Raw genomic sequence first — 21,963 nt, forward strand, 5'->3', positions numbered from 1 at the left:
GAGGGTATTTGTATTCCCAATATATTCTTTGAATTCCCAGTCAGACAATGGCACTGTATACCAGTAGTAAAAATTGTGGGTGCACGTAACCCCAATATATTCTTTGAATTACCAGTCAGAAACTGGCACTATATGGCAGTAGCAAGAAATGAGGGTATTTATAACCCCAATATATTCTTTGAATTCCCAGTCAGACAATGGCACTGTATACCAGTAGTAAAAATTGTGGGTGCACGTAACCCCAATATATTCTTTGAATTCCCAGTCAGAAACTGGCACTATATGGCAGTAGCAAGAAATGAGGGTATTTATAACCCCAATATATTCTTTGAATTCCCAGTCAGACAATGGCACTGTATACCAGTAGTAAAAATTGTGGGTGCACGTAACCCCAATATATTCTTTGAATTCCCAGTCAGAAACTGGCACTATATGGCAGTAGCAAGAAATGAGGGTATTTGTATTCCCAATATACTCTTTGAATTCCCAGTCAGACAATGGCACTGTATACCAGTAGTAAAAATTGTGGGTGCACGTAACCCCAATATATTCTTTGAATTACCAGTCAGAAACTGGCACTATATGGCAGTAGCAAGAAATGAGGGTATTTATAACCCCAATATATTCTTTGAATTCCCAGTCAGACAATGGCACTGTATACCAGTAGTAAAAATTGTGGGTGCACGTAACCCCAATATATTCTTTGAATTCCCAGTCAGAAACTGGCACTATATGGCAGTAGCAAGAAATGAGGGTATTTGTATTCCCAATATACTCTTTGAATTCCCAGTCAGACAATGGCACTGTATACCAGTAGTAAAAATTGTGGGTGCACGTAACCCCAATATATTCTTTGAATTCCCAGTCAGACACTGGCACTATATGGCAGTAGCAAGAAATGAGGGTATTTGTATTCCCAATATACTCTTTGAATTCCCAGTCAGACAATGGCACTGTATACCAGTAGTAAAAATTGTGGGTGCACGTAACCCCAATATATTCTTTGAATTACCAGTCAGAAACTGGCACTATATGGCAGTAGCAAGAAATGAGGGTATTTGTATTCCCAATATATTCTTTGAATTCCCAGTCAGACAATGGCACTGTATACCAGTAGTAAAAATTGTGGGTGCACGTAACCCCAATATATTCTTTGAATTCCCAGTCAGAAACTGGCACTATATGGCAGTAGCAAGAAATGAGGGTATTTGTATTCCCAATATACTCTTTGAATTCCCAGTCAGACAATGGCACTGTATACCAGTAGTAAAAATTGTGGGTGCACGTAACCCCAATATATTCTTTGAATTCCCAGTCAGACACTGGCACTATATGGCAGTAGCAAGAAATGAGGGTATTTGTATTCCCAATATATTCTTTGAATTCCCAGTCAGACAATGGCACTGTATACCAGTAGTAAAAATTGTGGGTGCACGTAACCCCAATATATTCTTTGAATTACCAGTCAGAAACTGGCACTATATGGCAGTAGCAAGAAATGAGGGTATTTGTATTCCCAATATATTCTTTGAATTCCCAGTCAGACAATGGCACTGTATACCAGTAGTAAAAATTGTGGGTGTATATAGCCCCAATTCTATTGCTAGGGGACTTGCAGGGTATTTCTGGGGTGAAGGTGGGGGGGCACACCGTTGGAACGGGTATCGGGGTATATATCGGGTATACGGGAATACACTGACAGTGTATTCCATTCAGGATCCTGGGAAAGCTGGGTTGCGGCGATTGAGCCCGTCAGTGCCACGTTACACTGACAAGCTTCTCCCTGCAATTTAGCTCTTACAAGAGCTGTTGGTTGTCTTCTCCTTCCTATCCTAGCCTGTCCCTGCCTACCCAGAATCTAAGCCCTAGCTAGCTGGACGGAAACCTCCGTCCTCGGTGAATTGCAAGCTCAGAATGACGCGAAGCTGGGCGTCGCTGTTCTTTTAAATTAGAGGTCACATGTTTTCGGCAGCCAATGGGTTTTGCCTACTTTTTTCAACGTCACCGGTGTCGTAGTTCCTGTCCCACCTACCCAGCGCTGTTATTGGAGCAAAAAAGGCGCCAGGGAAGGTGGGAGGGGAATCGAGTAATGGCGCACTTTACCACGCGGTGTTCGATTCGATTCGAACATGCCGAACAGCCTAATATCCGATCGAACATGAGTTCGATAGAACACTGTTCGCTCATCTCTACAATAAATATGTGGCTTCTTTTTTCTATTAAGAATCATGCTTATATTACAATGTTACTGGGCTGCCATGTGTATACTTTATAGTACTGCTAGGCAATAATCTGCACCCTAAAGCATGTACTGTTCTTACTCAGTTTAATTCAATTGCTTATTCATGTACTGGAGACTGGCAGTTGGGTTGATAAATGTGTATAGACAGATTACTATCACCAATACGAGAGGGATGAAATCAGCGCACTCACCTTCAGGTTCACCACACAATGTGCACTGAGACTCTGAAAAGACAAGGAAACAAATGATAACCATTCAGCTTTTCTGGCATCATAATATTAGAAATGCACTTTTAACAAAATAGTTGCAGTTATCATTTTCACAAAAGCAACTGTACCGACCAATATAACATGTAATTTGGTCATGAATGCTGTCTTGGAAATGATAAAACCGTAGAATAAAATCCAAACATACCAATTGCATTATTAAAATGCTGTAATACATGCTGCTTATTAGAATGTCATTCTATCCCTTTAATCGATTGGTGAACTCAGGCATACATTTACATCAATATTATTTTGGTGGAGAGACAATTTACAGTATTTCAATTAAAATTTGGGGTAAACTATTAGCATCACTGCCATTTTGTGCCTTTGAAGAAGAATTCTGTTGTGGAACTTGAGTAGAGAAAACCCTTCCGTCTGTGCATGTCTGTGGTTCACTGTAAATGTTCTGCCAGATCCTTACAGGTATGATGTAAAAGATTAGAATTGTCTTCATGTATGGAGATGGTTTAGTCAAGCTGTCAGGGCTATCTGAGGGATCCTCTGACTCTCCATGATGCCAATAAGAGATTATCTTTCAATTAAAACCAGTAAAAACTGCATTATTCAACCAAGGACCAGAGATTGAAAGTGACCGGCCCACCAGTTATCTATCTTTTAGAGATCTCTTTGCTTCTTTAACATATCTTTTATAGGTACCATATGATGTGCTTTATAAACAGTCCAAAAGCAATTGGAAAATATAAAACACTTTTCAGATCAAAGCAGTCTTTGTGCTAACCACAGATATGAGCCTGGAGGCTGCAACATATGTAAAGAGCATATACCTCAAGCTAGGCATGGACATATTTGTCATGCTTATTTCCAAGATCTGCTCTAAAGTCAATGAGGACAGTCCGGCTGTTGTAAAAGAGGAGGGGGAGATAGAACAGATTGGGTATCAGAGAATAAAGAAGCATGTATCACTATTTTTTAAAGTGATAGACACCACACTGTACCCCGATGGACCGAATCATAAGCCAATCTGAACAGTGAACTGTCTGGTGACGGAGCCACCTCATTCATGAGGCGTACCCTCCACCAGCAATGGGGTTATAAAGACTGGGATTAGCCATGGAAAAGGGTTAAAACAACTGTCTTATCATATGTAGCACATTGATGGTATATTGTTAGTGATTTATTATATGGTAATATTCCAACTCTACATTTTCTGGAACAAGCTGAGTGGAACTGAAAGGAGATGAAGAGGTACAGGTCTTTTCTAGTATTGCTGACACCTCACTCTGGTGATCAGTGGAGGTCACAGTAGTCAGATCCTCATCAATCGGACATTGATCACATATCCTAGTGATATGCCATCTTTCTCAATCCTGAGACAATCCTTTCAAGTAGGTTTGCAAGAGAGACAAATTCTAGATGATAATTAATCATTCAAACCCAGAAAGAAAGCATCAAAGAAATTCTTGTAAGAAAAATCTTTCAGTTGCTTAGTGAGGCTTGCATTGATGACACATGCCTGATGCAGTGACAAGTGATGCTGCTGACACAATGTAATAACTTTACAAAAAGTTGGAGGAGTTAGATTATCATTCATTGAAATGATACGTGAAGAAGATACATTTTAGTGTGAATTATGTAAAGTCTAAGCCCTGGTTGTTATCTGCATTCGGTATTCCGTTCGAGGGAGTCCGCATAGGGATCCCCGGAACGGAATACCGAAGACATTGACAAGCGGTGAGCTTATGAAAGCACACAGAGCCCATAGACTATAATGGGGTCCGTGTGTTTTCCGCATGGTGACTGTATGGGACATGCAGAGAGAAAAGTACTTCATGAACTACTTTCCTCTCTGCACAACGCGTGCAAACACTGTACGGAAAACACATGGACTTCATTATAGTCTATGGGGTCCGTGTGCTTTCATTGCTCACCGCTTGTCAATGCATTCAGTATTCCGTTCAGGGGTCCCCATGCAGATTCCCCGAATGGATTACCGAACGCAGATGTGAACCAGACTAAACCATAGCTTATTAAATATATTGTGAGTAAAATGTTGCCCTGTCTATGTAAAATTTCAAAACTAAGGAGATAACATGTAGTCTCTAAAATTGATTGTCAAGCCAGGCCGCAATAAAAATGAATACAAATAGTCTTCGATGTGGTTAATATTTTTATGGTTACAAAACTATGTATGTTATCATCTGTAATTTGAATAGTAGTTTGCTGTATGATTATAATGTATTCATTATGCCTAAACCTTTCCCACTCAGCACCATACCATTACGTCACACTAATGTATAGTTACCACTCAGCACCTTAGAGAAACACTCCAGTAGACCCCCTCCTCCCCTTTTTGAAAATAAGTCTGCATGTAGTGTAATGTTACTGAATAAATTATTGGCAGCTTAATTGTAAAATTATGTGCTCCCCTCCGAAGTGCTGATCTCATCTCTGCTCCTCTGATGCACATGGTCAGGGAATTTATTAGCACTGGATTTTTTTATGCCACTCTTAATGAAGTTCCCAACTGGTGTGAGGCATAATAAATCAGGGGCACTACAATGTGCCAGAATTAAAATCTGTACCAATCAGGAATTGCATTTTTCTGTCATCAATTATAATGAATGTGTCGGGCCGAAGTATCCCTGCCCTGGACCACTTTGCTCCTTTGCAAAAAGTGGTGAGCGAGGTGCAGAACGAATGTTGTAGTGCCTCTATGTTGAAAGAAGGGGCAGTGTGCCAAAGATGTGCCTCATTAACACCCATCTACTCAAGAAAACTGACTATTATACAGCTGGTTCTTTATGCCAAGTCAGACTACAATAACCACAATTTTTTTTTACAAAACTGCATTTTATTTAACGTGTAAAGCAGAACATTATATGAATATGGTATTGCCAAAATCTTAATATCCCACTGAAAAAGTCAATCACATAATTTTTTACACAAAATGAACATCATTAAAATGAAACAATTCATAGTGATGGAAATGCGCGCTTTTCACACAGTCCTCTGAAAACACATTAACAAACACAACAGCATAATGCCATCTTAAAAACAAATCTGTTGTATGACTAGGACAATGGATAAATAAAATAACAGTCACTGGAGACTTAACGCCCAAACTAGTCAGTGCCCCAAATGGGTTAAAGGAGTTAACCACTTTCTAGTTTTACATCCGAACCATTGTGTGACATGGACTATTCTAAATTCACTGCATTTCATGCTCCAGCACTTCAAGGGCTGCTGCTGTTCTCTACACATAGCTGTGTAAACATTGGACAATGGCAATATCCCCATCCACGGGACTCAATTGGTCGTATTGTTTTACCCAAGTGACCAATTCTCAAGCTGTATCTCCTTATGTGTTCAAAAGTGTCTAAATTTGATCAGTGCATGTGCAAATACAAAAGATTGGATTGACTGTATCTGTGCATGCACCGAAAACATTCAGCACCTACACAGAAGACAACCTGGCTGGGAAAGCAGTCTATAGTTTACAACTAAATAACTTGAAAGGAAGAAAAAAGGTATCAACAAATAGCCAATTTGTCATGAAAAAAAAATACCCCAACAAAGATTGTAAGCTCTTGCGAGCAGGGCCCTCAGTCCCATTGTGTGAAATGACTTTCTTTGTAATACATCTTTCTGTCTGTATTTGAACCCTACAAATTGTACAGTGCTGCGGAATATGTTGACGCTATGTAAATAAAATTTATTATTATTATTATTATTATTATTATTAATAATAAAAGGTTCAGCAACATGCACACAAACATGTATCTAGGGGTCTGTGGACTTCCATGGAACCATTAACTTTATGTAGTGAGGTGAGGCTACAAAACAGAAAATAATAGGACCTGCCCTGAATTATTTCCCTGGCTCATGGACCAGTGATTATATACAAGTATGTTTATGGGGGCCATAAAAAATACCAGGTCAGTGTGATAGCTGTTAACCCTTTCCCGATATCCGCAGTAATAGTACAGTAGATTTCAGGTATATAAATATGACAGCCATTATGGGGTGGATCACCAACCCTCCTGAGATGTAGGGCCAGTGATCCATTGCCATGACAGCCGGCAACCTACTGAAGCCTATCAGCCTCGTCTGCACACAGTTCTATTACAGGCTGCTCTATGCAGCCTGTAAGAGAAGTGCAGTGATTTTACTATGTTTTGCAGTGCATTGTATTGTATTAGTGGTCAGCCTTCTGGGGTTCAAGAATTGCAGTATAAAAAAAAATTCCAATCATCCCGTTCCCCTAAGGCACATTTAAAAACATAAAAATATTTTTCCCATACGTTGAACTGCTGTTTATTTGCGTCTTCCCTTCCATAAAAATTTATCAAAGCAATAGACATTCCCTAAATTAATATAAACAAAAAAATTACATGTGGCCCAGCAAAAAGTGATAAAGAGCATACAGGTGCCAAAACATGCCAATTCCGAAAATTAGTTTTTTTTTTGTAAATTTATGCTTTTATTTCAAGTTAAAAAGTAAAAATAAAATTACACTTGTTATTGCCCTAATCATACTGACCCATAAAATGCAGGCGACATGTCATTTTGGCTGCACAATGAATGCCGTCTAAACAAAGCCTGTAGGAATGTCAATTGATAAGCAATCTCAGTTTTTACCTAATTCCCAGTACTTCATACAAAATATAAAATGGTACCCCTACAAAGGGGTACCAGCAAAAACTAAACACTCATACAGCTCTGAACAGAAAATTAAAATATTATGTCTTTTGGAAGGTGAAAGTCAAAAATAAACACAGAAAAATGTCAGCAGTGGGAAAGGGTTAAAAATGAAGCTAACACACGGAAATGCACCTGTGCAAAGTTCAACTATTTGACAATAAATGTCAGTTCATTAAGTGGTTAAATAAGTTTTTATCTTAGAACCTATAAAAAAAATGTGATTTTATAGTATATGCTCTTGTTCCTACCACATATATTATATAGATTTTAATAAAACATGTTGTAAAGATGTTTCCACGTATTTATTATGATATAGGTTTTCAATTGGATTAAATTGGATCCTTTGGCTCTCCCTTTATGAATGCTGCTAGTTACCTGATGATTTAGTTTTTTCACTAGTGGTTCAGGTACTTGTAGCTTATTTTTATTCTACCCTTGTTTTTCTGGAATCTACTCTCTTTGTGCTGACTTTTCGGTGAGTAATATCTACAATAGCATTTCAATATCAGTGGTTTGTTAACCACAACTAGCTATCAAGAACAACAGTCCAATTATCTGGCTTATAGTTGTTACAACGTACAGATGTGGCCACCATTCAGCAAGCTCAGATATGGTTAAGAACTCAAATTTTTTATTAAACTAATTCATACAATGCAATTTAACATGATGGCAAACTCTTGATAGGCTGTCATTCACAACACAACTGCACGTAGACATTTCAGTAATCTATTTATTACATTTTTCAAACCCTTCACATATTACAGACTAAAAGAAGAGTGGAAGATACCCTCACAAAGACAAAAGAAATCTAACCAATATGAGTAAGCAACAAACACGATACCAATAAATAAAGTAAAATAACCCCCCCCTGCAATTCACAAATAAGCCAATTATACCAATAGAATAGGTTGTCATCCAGGTAATAGCTCAAAGGAATACCACGCTGTGCATTGAAAGCCGTCATGTAAGGACCTCATGTGTATAAATGGCCCCCAAGATTGGAAGAACCATTTCGTCTTTACATAGTGTAGTGTTAAGCCAGGCCATATGGAACAAATGCTTCACCTTCAAAATGACCAGTGTAGGAGTCACTGGGACTGGGTTTTGTACATTGTTGTAGAATACTTTTTCTATATGATAAGCGTATACTTAGAGTAATATGGATTGAAAAATTTGGGCCAGATAGTCACAAATTATGGCCCAAAGTCTCTGCATCGAGCACCAAAAGTGATCATACATGTCAGAATTTCACGGCAGACATTTAGTACTTGACACACATAGACGTATATGAAATAGCACTTTATGACACAATATTGCAAAATCATATTGTCTTGAAAAGTTAGTCATCTTGTGACACACATATCTGTGCACGCCAAATAGATGCTGATTTTTTAATGGATTTCTATGAGGGGATTCCAAACTGATATTAGAGCAGGATATGACCTGCTCTATAACTATTGGATTGGAACACAGCACACTAAGGTTTTGTGCATTGGGCTTAACATAAAATGCTGCTCACCCTTGCTTGATCCATTTCTGCATTGGTAAGAATGCTGCCTGGGATCTCACTGCAATCTATTTCTTAACATCATGACACACAGGAAACCCTTCAAGATGCTTGTTCAGCCAATCACTAGCTTTGATGTGTTACCTCTCTGGTCACTGATTGGATAAGGGAACATTTTGAAGCATTTCTTGTGTGTCTGCTGCTGCTGCTGTGGAGGAAAGCAAGGACCAAGGCAGCAGCAGGACTAGAGCAGTGAGGAATTGGGGATAAGTAAGTACTTTACCCATGTTTAGCCGTTGTATTTTTTACTCCTCTAGAAATCCTCTTAAAGACATCTAAGTATTTGTATAATGGCATAATTGATTTTACTGCTATACGTAATGTGTCTGTGTAGCACTTCTCATATTTACATATGGCTTTCATACTAAGTAAGATTGATGACCTCTGATCGACACCCAAGGAGCAACTATCTTTACATTTATGTGCAAGTAAGCATTTACCAAAATGTACATGTACTTCAGTTACACTATATAATACAATTAAAAGCTGATGGGGCTCCCAGGACACACTAACAAAATGGTAATATCAGCAGTAGTTTATATCAGGAGACCTCCTAAAGCCTTAGACTCTGCAAGAAGCTGCTTCCATGTGTTAAAGAATTAAGAAAATATAATACTATGATGTTTTACATACCTTTTCTCCAGTGTGACTTCATTATAAAAAACGATTTTATATTACTGCCCTGAAGTACATTAACATGATATTTATGGTCTAATGAATAGTATTGGTATTGAGGATGTAACCGGAATGCTAGAACAACCGCCATCAATATAGTGGTGTTGTTGGGAATCTGGCAGTCACATCATTACATCATAGCTAATCTTTGCTATGATCTGACAGATTCACTGCATTGATATGCTTCTGAAGTCCCATTTTAAAAATGCATAGCCCTCAAATTATTGTGTGTTCATGCTTACAAAAGTCTTAAAAAATGCAATTCACCTTTCCCCACTAGGTGGCCACACATAAATCCAATGATAAATTGCACAACCATGTTGTGTTTAGAAAAGCTGCTTAACTTGTAATACACATATCATACATCTCAAGTAGGAATAACCAAGTAATGGCCTAATATAGAGTTATACAAAAAGCATGTCCAGAATTGTTACAGTGTTTTATGGAGATATATTTGTTTACTAAAACAGACATATCAGGAGAGATGACAAGTCCTCTTTAATCCAGAAGTAATAAAAACATACAGCTGCTTATATACTTTATATACTAATAATGTGTGAAAACAGGGGAGGTGTTGCCCCTATGCACCAAGCAGATTTAATTTGTCATTTTACTTAGACATTGAATTCTGCAAGCTTATTAGTTTCTATGGGCAACACTTCTTTTTGTCTAGTTTTCATGAGTGTAATGCTAACCTTAATGTTATTGTGCTATTCTTTATTGTGACTGATAAGCAGCCGCTACATTGTGATAACAGATTTGAGGTTGATTTATTAGACAAGTTCTTTCAATTCAAATATTTCCCATTAAAGTCTGAAGACAGAGTGCTGTAGTTCACAGAGAAGAATATCTGCGAACAGAACGCATGTCTCATTTAGCCTGATGGCAAAAGTGGTAGCAGAAATAGAAACAGATGGAAAGTGTGGGTCTGGGAAAAGCAGAAGGCTCCAAATTAAACACTCACAAAGCTTTGTAAAGCATTAAGGAATACTTAGGGAAGCTTCATGAAGCTTTACAAAATATAGATAAATCCAATAAGTGCACAGTCCCAATAATCCTCTTTGGAGTCAGACTCAAGTCTCAGGGTTAGGTATCTCCAGAGTGGAATAAAAGTAAGTTGGCGAGATGCATAAAACCAATATATAAAATAAAATGATATTGTATACCGCTTTGATTGAATGGGTTTACAATTGATATAAAAGTAAATGGTAGCCCACGGAACCATGTATCACTGGAACTACATTATGTAATGTAACTTGGAACAACTGTAACACTGTCCAGTTTCTGGAAAATACTGATAGCTATTCCAAGTTGTAGCCACTGGTTTCATAAACATTTCTGATGCATAAAAAATCTGCTAGATCCTATTAATGATGTTGTCCTGTATATATCTATGTATCTAACTATCAAACAATCTACTAAATGTCAAAGCCAAATGGCCTTACTCCGTTCTCCTCTTAGACATTCCTCTGCCTTTGACACAGTTGACCACTTCCTCTTGTTACAAACTGTCTCATCTCTTGGCATCACAGACTCAACCCTCCCCTGGATCTCTCCATACCTTACCAACTGCACATTCAGCATCTCTTACATACCACTTCCTCACGGTGCCCCTTTCTGTAAGTGTCCTTCAAGACTCTGTCCTGGGACCACTCCTGTTCTCCATCTACATCCCCAGCTGTGGCCAAATGACAGAATCCCATGGCTTTAATTACCACTGTTATGCCAATGACACTCAGATATATATCGCTGGCCCAGACATTGCTACTTTGTTGTTTGGAATTCCTCAGTGTCTAGAAGGCATAGCCTCCTTCCTCTCCTCCTGCTTTCTCAAGCTTAGTATGGAGTAAACAGAGTTCATCATCTTCTCACCTCACACATCCCTCCTACTCCACCAATTTAACAAAGTTAATAGTGCCACACTAACCTGAGTCCTATAAGTCTACTGCATGTTGGTAACCTTTGTTCCCACCTTATTCTTTAAGCCCTCAGCATTTTATGTATCCCAAACTCAAGATCGTTCTTTGAATCCACTTCTTCCTCACCCCTGCAACTTCAAAAATGCTAGTCTATGCCTTTATAATCTCCCGCCTAGACTCCTCTAGTACCCTTCTCCATGCCCCCCCCCCCCCGGAGAATGCTCTCACTCCCCTACAGTCCACCCAAAACTCTGCTATACACTTTATCCACCTCCTCACTGGTTTTTGTTAACCTCTCCCTCTGCCAATCCCTTCATTGGCTGTCCATCACCCAGTAAATAGAATTTAAAATGATAATGCTGACATACAAGGTCATGTCCACCACCTGTCCCCTCCATACAGCTCTGAGTTAATCTCCAGTTACCCACTTGTAATCTCCCATCTTCTATAGATCTCCTACTCGCCTCTGCTTTTATCAGCTTTTTGCACAAACACTTCTAAGACTTAACCCATGCATGACAACACATATGTTCCCCACAATCTTCAAGAGGACCCCAAATACTCACCTCTTCAGGATGGCCTACAACTTTCAAGAACCCCACTGCCACTACATTACCATCTGAACATCTTCTTTATGTCCTCTTTGGCTGGGGCTACTGTTCTGATATTATCTGGCCTGGCCCTCTGTTTCCTAAACACAAATCTATTTCCTTATGGTATGGGGGCTGTGTTGGGTCAAATTGTTTTGGCTGCCAAAGCCATGATTGCATGTCAGTGGAAATCTGTTCCATGCCTAACAGTAGCGAAACTTACACAGCATGTAAACTTATACCATGGAGAGAATGCTAGCATGTAGGAAAAATCGTCTCCCCAACTTCCATTCCAAATGGCCTCTGTGGCATGATGCTAAGGGGTTGCTGCAGGTCTCCACCACTAATTGTTCTTGACTGCCCTCTCCTTCCTATCCCCTTTTTCTCTTTTGGTTTGATGTTTGATGTGACCTTGGGCTATTTATTGTTGTTCCCCATTTTGGAACCTCTGTTTCCCCTTCCTGCGCCATTTCTCTAACGCTATCCATTTCTTGGCTATTGTATCACCTTTAGTGATAAGCATGTTCGTTTCCTCGTAGACATCAGTATTTACATGCTGTCTACCTTTATTGTGTAATTTTGCCTTTTTTTCTTGTAGCTATTACTTTTATATGCAGCCTCCATGGACCATGTTGACTGCCTTCACATGTTTTGCTTTGATTATTCTGTTTTCACTATTGCTTATTGTGAACCTGTATTTGTGTGTTCATTTATGTTATTTTTCATAAACCTTTCAATAAATTTAAATTTGAAGAATAAAAAGAACAAGGTACATCTTGATGCTAGTGTGAACTTAGCCTAATACTAAATAAAGAAATATAAAATAAATATATATTTTAAATATTGTATCCTTTGATACATTGACCCATGGATCACTGTGTATCAATAGAACATAATTGGCAAAAAAGTTTTTATGTCTTCTTTGTGTCTCAGTGTCTCTTCCTTTTTTGATTTTGCACAGGTCTCCTTATTACCGATATTCTGCAACACTATGTTGAATGGCACTGCAAAGTAATGTGCCCTAATACAGTGTACAGCCAATAGGATGTATTAAATCATAAAATACACAACTTTTATGACCATATATATTCAAAATGAAATGTATAGTAAAAGGCTAACATTAGTTTTTATTAAGGTTGATCCTTTTTAACCTCCCTAAGTAATTCCTGTTACATTATTCTACTTAAAAATCCTAATAGCTTTTCAAGTACAGACACTGCAGAATACGTATAACAATGAAAGTTATTTCCCCAGTCACAATGTTTAAATAACAGCGCAGTGAATAGGATATAGTGAATAATATTAACACTTGCAGTCTGCTGATGCCAAGAATAAGATGGCATTATACAGGGCAAGAAACAGTATAATCTAAGGTTTTTCTTGATAGTCAATGGCAACCAGCCATAGTATTGTAGAAACTGTAGTTGTGACTGCTACGAGAATGAAAGTGGATCAAAACAGGTGAATAGATAGACTCAAAGCATTTTAAGATCAAACTACTTTCCTAAATCACTAATCGATGTATCAGAAACAGGCAGACTATATTATATGAATGATATTTGATCATAAAACTTGAAATGCAGTAATCTAAACTTCAAAACCTGTCCCCTCCAAAAAACAAACACCTTTACACCCCATTCTCTACCCGATCACAAACTGGCAGAGCGATATACATATTATGGGGTGGAGGAGCAGCCTTCCCAGATTCAGTAGATGGACAAATAAACATTGTAAATGGGGGTGAATTAAACAGAAACAATTAATATTAATGGAACTTGCATCCTTATTATTCCATTGTCCAGTGGCCAACAGAGGATTCAAATAACGAACCAGAAGGGTATCTCTGAAACTGGAGACAAGGCCTAATATTATAAAAAAACTTTATGATAGCCAGATAAACCTGGTCACACACTTGGAGCCAGCCGAGCTATGTGCGACCATCTTTTTGCCCAGCATCGTGGAATCAGAAGACCTGCAACTTGTAAGGGTTTCTTCTTCTTTTTAATTTTATAATGGTTCCTGGGTTGTATGTCACTTTTTGCTCTGTCTCTTTTTGTAAGCACTGAACATTTTAAATATTAAAGCATTCACTTTAAAGTTAGTTCTTATATGGTCTATGGATTCATTGCCTTTTAAAGTGTGTTTTGCCATTTGATTGTTAGATGTGTGCCTATGTGTGTTAGGTTTCTACTACCTCTAAACCAGTAGGTGGTGGCAGTGTGGGCTATATTTGGGTGTGATTTATGCTCAATTTGTAGCCTGAGTGAAGGCTGAGTGCAAGATTAAGTGGAGTGAATTAACCACTGACAGCTGCATGTATCGTGCTAGGACAATACATACATGACATGCAGCCTGACAAAGCTTTTGTAACTATGCAAGTTGAACTGGTTTCTTAATAAACTATATTACCTAACCAAACTGGAGATGAGTTAACTATGGTCACTTCCTCTGTATATTCCTCTGTATCTTCAAGACTGTTTGAACAGTAGCTAAAAGCATCCTGAAAACATTTCATTCAGTTTTGTTCTACCATCAGGCATTAACTTGACGCTCAATTGCTCAATTTACCTCAATTGCTTCAATTTACTGAAATAATCATCCAAGCACCCAACTTTTCTCAGATGGGACAGTTTTAATTGTAAACACACACAAAAGAGACATTGTCTACAGTAAAGCTATCATAAACAGCTGTATATGCGCTACCTCTATAGATGGGGAAAAGTACCTTGGTGGCCTAAGACATTATTGAACAAGGTCTACTGTCCAAGGACAATTGAAAACCAAATCATCAATGCCATCAAAATACCAAGATGTTAGCTACTACAGTACAAAGCAAGTGCATGTAGTTATCACCTAAGACTGAATATATTACAGAATCAAGACTGATTATTAACATGTCCATAACCTCTTGTTCTGTGATATATGGAGCTCCCTTATCTGAGGAAAATCTTTGTCAACAGCTCATGATCCCCTCCAGCAACAACTAACCAGAGAAAATGTAAATCCTTTTCCAACATAATGACAACCTAAAAGATAAAGATTCCCTACTCAAAATCCTATCTACCTTCGTCTGCACCACCGCAATTGTGGTCTACTTAATTGCATGTACCAAGCTGTAACGGACTGCACCCATTGTTGTACGCTCTCTTCTAAGCAAGAAACTGTTGGCTTGACTCTAGTTCACAGTTTCTGACTCTCCATGCTACTGCTGGTTTCTTTCTGTTGCTACACATGGTCCCACCTATAGGGTGGGAATGCCTTTCCTCTCTGCAACCTGAAGGCCTAACAAATACACCCATGGTGCCCAATTAGTACACCCATAGACACTTATGCTATTAGATTAAATAGTCTGTCTCACACCTCCATACATGTACCTACTAGTACCAGCACCCCCAAACCTAACAGGGTCTGTCTGCCGCCTGCAAAAAGGTCAATAACATGAGGTGTTAGTTAACACTTTGGCCAAAATATTAACTAATACTTCATAGTCTGCTCTGTCCACTTCTCTGTTCCTGAGAAAATTGGATCTCATGCTATAGATTCTGTGAGCGTTCCATGTCACTATGCTCCTGTTAGATTCTCATTTATTGACCTAGGCCCATTTACTGACTACATTATTGATCCTGATCCTCTGAATCTGCTGCCTACCAGTGTATGATCTCTGCCTGTCTCGACTTGTAAACCTGAGATGTCTAACCTGAACCTATTGCTTGTTTAGGAATTTCTTTATCTGTTGCCTGCCACTGGCCTTCAGCCTGTACCTGACTAGCTTCTGTCTGACCCCTTGATGCTTTGCACCAGAGTCTGTCTGGTCCCTGGTCAGCAGCTACCAATAACAGTACCATTTCGAGACATGGTAGTCTCACCATGAGGAAGACCACCAAGGGTGAAGACCATGGGGAACTACTTAGATAACGCCCTTGAGTGTAGTGCAGTGCTAAACTGATTAGGTGACAGAGTAGGTCCATGATGTGTTGCTCTGATAAGAGTAACCTACTGGGGACCTGTATGTTCCTGAAACAGTGCAGTACTCTGTGTCATATAACAAAAGAAAAGAGATCCGATTACCTGTAGAATATTTCTGTACCACAATAGAACAAACATCAAAATATTGTTATGAAAAGGTAGCTCAGATCTCGGAGAGTCAGGAGAGTCTGAGAATATAAATTCATGACAACCATTGACACTCAGAATAGGGATGAATGTATTCCATATAAGACTTAAGGAATTCACTCAGACCTCGTGGGGGTATCAATCATGGCCAAATTCTCAATCAGAGAACAGTAAAACTTTCACATTCCTTATCTATAAGCTATTATCTAGTTAGTGCTCCAGCTGTTTTCTCTTCTAGTTTTGTGGGCATGTCTGGGACCCCCTACCACATCCCTACAGCAAATACATGATTGTGATGGTTACGGTAGCTAAGGAGTTTACCCTAACCACACTAAGTTTGATTAATCTGTGGATACACATTTCTAGTCAGAATCTGTAACTGGGTGATACTTATACATGGTGTATGCAATGCTGCCACTGACACCATTAATACATGCAAGAAAAATAACTGAATTGTGAGTACTAGAATATAACTGAGGTTAGGTTCACACTATCATTGTGATCTTCATTGTTTGCATCTGCCAGGGGACCTGAATGAGCCAGACCACTAAAACAACAGTTACACACACACGCGCGCGCGCGCACACCGGTGGACCCCATTGACTATGCACTCCATTGCCAGGTGTCCATCATAAGTCCACTGTTTCTAAACTTAGGAGGATTTTCAGCAGTTTCTGTGATGGAGTGTCTGACCAGACTCTGGTGCAGAAGTGAACCCAGTGTTACCAACCCACTAACATGCTAATAGGATCTAAAATGACCCATTATCCAATGTGCCTATCCAGTCATCATGGATTACTAACAGGTTCCAGAATCTGTAGGGAACTCCTGATATCTGACCCTATGCCTGCCCTACCCATACCCAAGGTGGTGGCCAAAACTCAGCGTCCTATTCCTAGGCAATATTGTTTGTGCCTCAACCTATATATGACAGCAAATCTAGTGGCCAACCAAACACATAACCTGTGTCCATTCACAGCTAAACAAAATATACTTTCTACTCAAATAAGTCTCCATAACCTTGCTCCCATGTACATGTCCTGAAATATGCAAGAAAAAAGTCTTGTGCTAACATACTCAAAGCAGGAGATTTTTGTCCACCCCTGAATGACTTATATGAAATGCCCTCATTCATAAAATCTAGCAGCTAACATGGGTATTTTGATGTCCTGTATCATCTGAGATAAGGATCTGGTTTTTCAACAGCTGGGACATAGGACTATATAATACACGTTGCAGCTGTTGAAGAACTTCCTGTTAAAGAGAGCGATGGCACTGCATGTTGGTAAGTGGTTGCTACAAGAGAAGGAAAGTCCATGTGCCTGAGATGTGACTTGCCAGTAGCTTCAGGTTGATAATTGTATAGAAGATCATAGTGCCACAAACATTGCACCTAGTCTCAGAAAAACATCATACAATTAGTATTATTACCTGGTATGTTAGGGTGTTTATATCACTGCTTTTGCTCACAGCTGGGCCAAGGTTATTTCCTATAATTCTATTGAGTGTTTTCCCTGTCGATAGTAGTGCTTTCTCTTGCGGTGTAGGTGTGAGATTTTTTTTCCCTAAGAATACTTTGTAATATTGATCTGTTTTATTGTAGGATTAATTAATTGCACAGGATTCTGTGGAGTGCAGTTTAGTTCAGCCTATTCTACATGGATCTGAGAACTTAACCGATTATAGGCTGATGAATGTCTTGTCCCTGTGTAACATAGACAAAATGTTTGAGCTGCTCTATGGATCTAGACTGTAGAAACCTAAAATCAACAGAATGTGAATTTAATATGCTTCATAAAAATAAAGGAAATGTAGGTTCACTATTTAAGAAATTCAATTTCTATTGGGCAACGTCAACTAAAACACAATGATATTATTTCCTTCTCGATCTGACTTTTGCTAATTACACTTTTGATAAGAGTCACATACTGTATGTTACACATCATTAAGATTCTCATACATGACATTGGGGTAAGGGCACACAATGCATCGTAACAATGACCAATGCTATTCCCCCTCTTTTTCTGCTCCTGCATGCAAAAACCTGAACCTGAAAACCCAATTGTATTCTTTCCTCCTATGCACCTTTTATTCAAATCCGATCTGATGTACAGTATAGTGCACACTGCTATTTCACAAATGTTACAATTCAGCACACATACAATCCCAAGAAAGAATGTCATAAAATATAGCACATGCTTTACCTTACGATTCTGTCAGGAGGGAGGTTTGGATTTTGCTAGCTGCATAGTGATGAAGCTAACATATAATGTGCATTTTTTTCATTCCTGTTTCAAAGTGCAAGCAATGGAATATGCATCAATGCTCTGCTGCACCAGACTGGATGCTGAGTTTTCTAATAATACCAAACCAATGCTGTCAAAGGGCTGTTTAGGTCTATAAATCACTTAACCACACTCAGCCAATAAGACTATATTATTGACAAATGGTACATGACGTCTAAAAAAAAGCCATTGCCTAGAATTTCAATGAGGTCCTTCTTTATTTTAACCGTGTTTAGTTAAATCATCTAAGGTCATTGTTTGTAGCTATGGATAGGTAGGTAAATAGATATACTATCTCTATCAATTTTCCTTCATCTAGCAAAGATTTCATTTTCACTACTATATCTATCAGCAGGAATTTCAATCATATCCTTAAGCCCTCTCATTTAGCCTTCAAGTATTTTCATTGGGTCTTGTGGCATGCTTTTGCATGAAGCTATGAGAACTACTTAACCTATGAAAACACCACCCACTGCCAGAATATATGCTCAGCTCATTTCATACTTTTTCCTTGAGTGCTTTGTTTTCTCATGTCACAGCTGTGCTCTGAGCCAGAGCTAGGATGAAATGAAATGTGTTATGACCATACCTTTCCCCCAAAGCAATGCAATTCTATTTACATGGAACCATTAGATAATTACTCCACCTATCGATCCATGTTTTGTTTTTTTACATACAGTGATCAGCATAGATGAGTATAACCCAACAGATTTTTCAGAATACCTTCAGAATCTTCATTTTCTATGGAATACCATACTACCAAATACTCCCCTACATGTGGCCCATCGATTGCAAACATAATTAGTTCATTTGCTCACACAAAAAAAGTCATTTTTCTAACAAATTCATTCAAGGCCATGTTGCAAAAATGAGTAAACCCCAATAAGAGGAGAAGCATGCATGAGTATTGTCTACAAAGGAAGCCTCTCCTAAAGCCCCTGCACAAAAAAAGCCCAACTACAATTCTCCAGAGCCCATGCTGAAAATGAAGACGACTACTATATTATGGAGTGATGAAACCAAAATAAAGGTTTTTTTTGGAACTGATGGCTTTAAAATTGTATGGCACCATAAAGGTGAAGAGTACAAAGAAAAACACCTACAGTGAAGCATGACTGTGGCAGTGTCGCTATGTGGGGCTGCACAAGTGCTGCTGGTGTCGGGGAGCTGTATTCTTAGATGGTATCATGAATTCACCGATGAACTGCTCTATATTGAAATAGAAGATGCTACCATCACTCTATGCCCTTGGTTGTCGTGTACTTTTCCAACATGACAATGGTTCAAAACACACATATAAGCCCACTGTTGAATTTCTGAATAGAACAGGCTACAGAAATGCTTTTTTTGTTGTTGCAGATTTTGCTGTGGTTTTTTGAGACAAAGCCAGGAGTGGATTGACCAGAATGTAGAAGAGGGCATTCAGACTACCGTTGGATTCTGTCAGCAGTGTCCATGGCTATTGTCAGTACAAGATCTTAGCAATGGACACTAGCTGGTCCGTCTGAAATTTCCATTCATTTCAATGGGATATTATCTTGAGTCCATTAGTGTCCGTCAGTCTGTTTACACCCATATCCGTTTTTTCAAGCGGACAAAAAAATCCTACATGCAGGACTTTTCTGCCAGTTTGAAAAAACAGACAGCAAGTGTCCATTTTTTTTTTTTTTTTTTTTAACATTGAAGACTATGGGCAACAGACTTCTAATGAACAGTAACTGGTAGCCATCAGTTACTGTCCGTTTGTGTCCGTTATGATAAGGGTCTGTTTTTTGTTTTTTTTTAAATGGACACCTTCCAAATGAAATCCAATGGTAGTGTGACCCCAACCTAAGTACAGTACTTTCTATATATTTCTCATTCCTTTGGTAGTCACTCCTGACTTTGGCTCAAAATAAAGGCAGCAAACTCTGCAACAAAATAAGCTCATTTTCTGCAACGTGGAGTCTCAGCCTTAAAGTGATTCAGTGGTCAAGTGTGTCTTCTGATCTGAACCACATTGAACACCTGTGGAGAATTGTAAAGAGACAAGTTGAGTATCACTCTTCATCCAGAATCCAGGCTCAAATACGTTGTTCTTGAAAAAAGGAAAAAAAAATATGTTGCAATATGTCATCAACTTGTTCATTCCTTGCCTAGAAGGCTTGGTGCTGTCATTAAGAATCTTGAAGGTTATATACTAGATGTAGTAGTTTTTTTTATGTGAAGTGTAACTTAACTAATTTAAGAAAACTGAAGGTATTGTAGTTTGAGTTATATTATTAACCTTACTTTCACATTTATTTATTATTTATTTATTTTGCTTACTTATATAGCGCCATCATATCACACCGCGCATTTACAGACATTGTCAGTCACTGTCCCATGTATGGCTTACAATCTACATTCCCAAAGTATGTCTTTGGAGTGTGGGAGAAAACTGGAGTACCTGAAAGAAACCCACACAAACATGAGAACATACAAACTCCTTGCAGATGTTTTCCTTGGTCGCATTGAAACCCAGTGCTAACCACTGAGCCACCATGCTGACCATCATTTTTCAACACACTTTAATATAGACTCCAGATGTATATGTCAGATAAAAGACCCAGATTTGATAAGACCAGAGGATAATACACTTATGATACATATTTAGAGTATAAAATTCTTCACAGCTATTGATATTGTTTTTATTTTTTTTTATTACGTTTTCTTTTCTGTGCAAAATTTTAGGATTTTTTTTTCTAAATTGCATTTTGTCAAGTCACACATAAAAGTGCACAGCGAGCTTTAGTCTCTTTCCCTTTTTTTCTACAGTCAACATTACAAGTCATACCACTACAAGGAAAAAGCAGTAAAACTCTGGCGTAATTTACACCAAAAAAACCTGGCTAAGTTAAGGCTAAGACCTTATGGGCCGTAAATGCCGCACTAAAGCGCTGCGGGAACAACCGTGGCAGGAACGCATTGCGGTTAGGGTTGAGCGATTGGGATCGGAAAAGATCAGAGTAAATTTCACGATCACGATCGGAATTCCAATCACTATCTTTTTAGGCGGGATAGAGGTCGGAGGTTATTTCTCACAATGCTTTGCTACTGGCCAAGCATTGTGGGAAAAGCTAACAATGTTAGCTAGGTCCCATAGGAATGAATGAATGTAGCCGGCACACAGACTGTGCCAGCGTCCGGCCGCTTAATCCCCTGTGCGCTGGCTGCATCCATTCATTCTAATCGGAAACTAGCTAACATCTCTAGTTGCTAACACTTACCTGCAAAGATCACTGCTCCGGTCCCCGTTGTTCTCGCTCCTCTTCTTCTACATGTGAGTGATGCACTCACATCTCCCTGCCCTGTACCAGCCCACACTCTCCTAAGCCACAAGCCCCGCCTTTTTCCTAGGTCTATAACACTAACCTGGGAGGAGGAGGCAGCGAGGCGAGAAGAGGAGCGAGAACAGCGGGGACCGGACCAGCAATCTGTGCAGGTAAGTGGACACCAGGGGGGACTTTGTAGCCAGAGGATTTTTTTTAAATTACTGCACAGTGTGGAGTCTAACAATTAAAGCATTCAATTTTTAGACTCTATGCTGTGTAGTGAATAGGATAGTTTTTAAATCCGATCTTTGATTATTAAAAACAACCCATTGACTTGCATTGGGATCAGAA

At 38.8% G+C, this 21,963-nt stretch overlaps 1 protein-coding gene across 7 annotated transcripts in view; it reads right to left on the reverse strand.

Moving 5' to 3' along the window:
- DLGAP2 (DLG associated protein 2) overlaps positions 1 to 21,963 on the reverse strand; it is a 748,630-nt gene that overhangs the window by 320,419 nt on the left and 406,248 nt on the right. For all 7 annotated transcript variants that reach the window (XM_075268420.1, XM_075268423.1, XM_075268426.1 and 4 more), the window contains one exon: positions 2,434 to 2,466. In XM_075268420.1, coding sequence (XP_075124521.1) covers positions 2,434 to 2,466 — 33 coding nt within the window. The remainder of the gene's footprint in view (positions 1 to 2,433; positions 2,467 to 21,963) is intronic.

The sequence above is a fragment of the Leptodactylus fuscus genome, chromosome 3 (assembly GCF_031893055.1).
Source record: "Leptodactylus fuscus isolate aLepFus1 chromosome 3, aLepFus1.hap2, whole genome shotgun sequence".
Lineage (NCBI taxonomy): Eukaryota > Metazoa > Chordata > Amphibia > Anura > Leptodactylidae > Leptodactylus > Leptodactylus fuscus.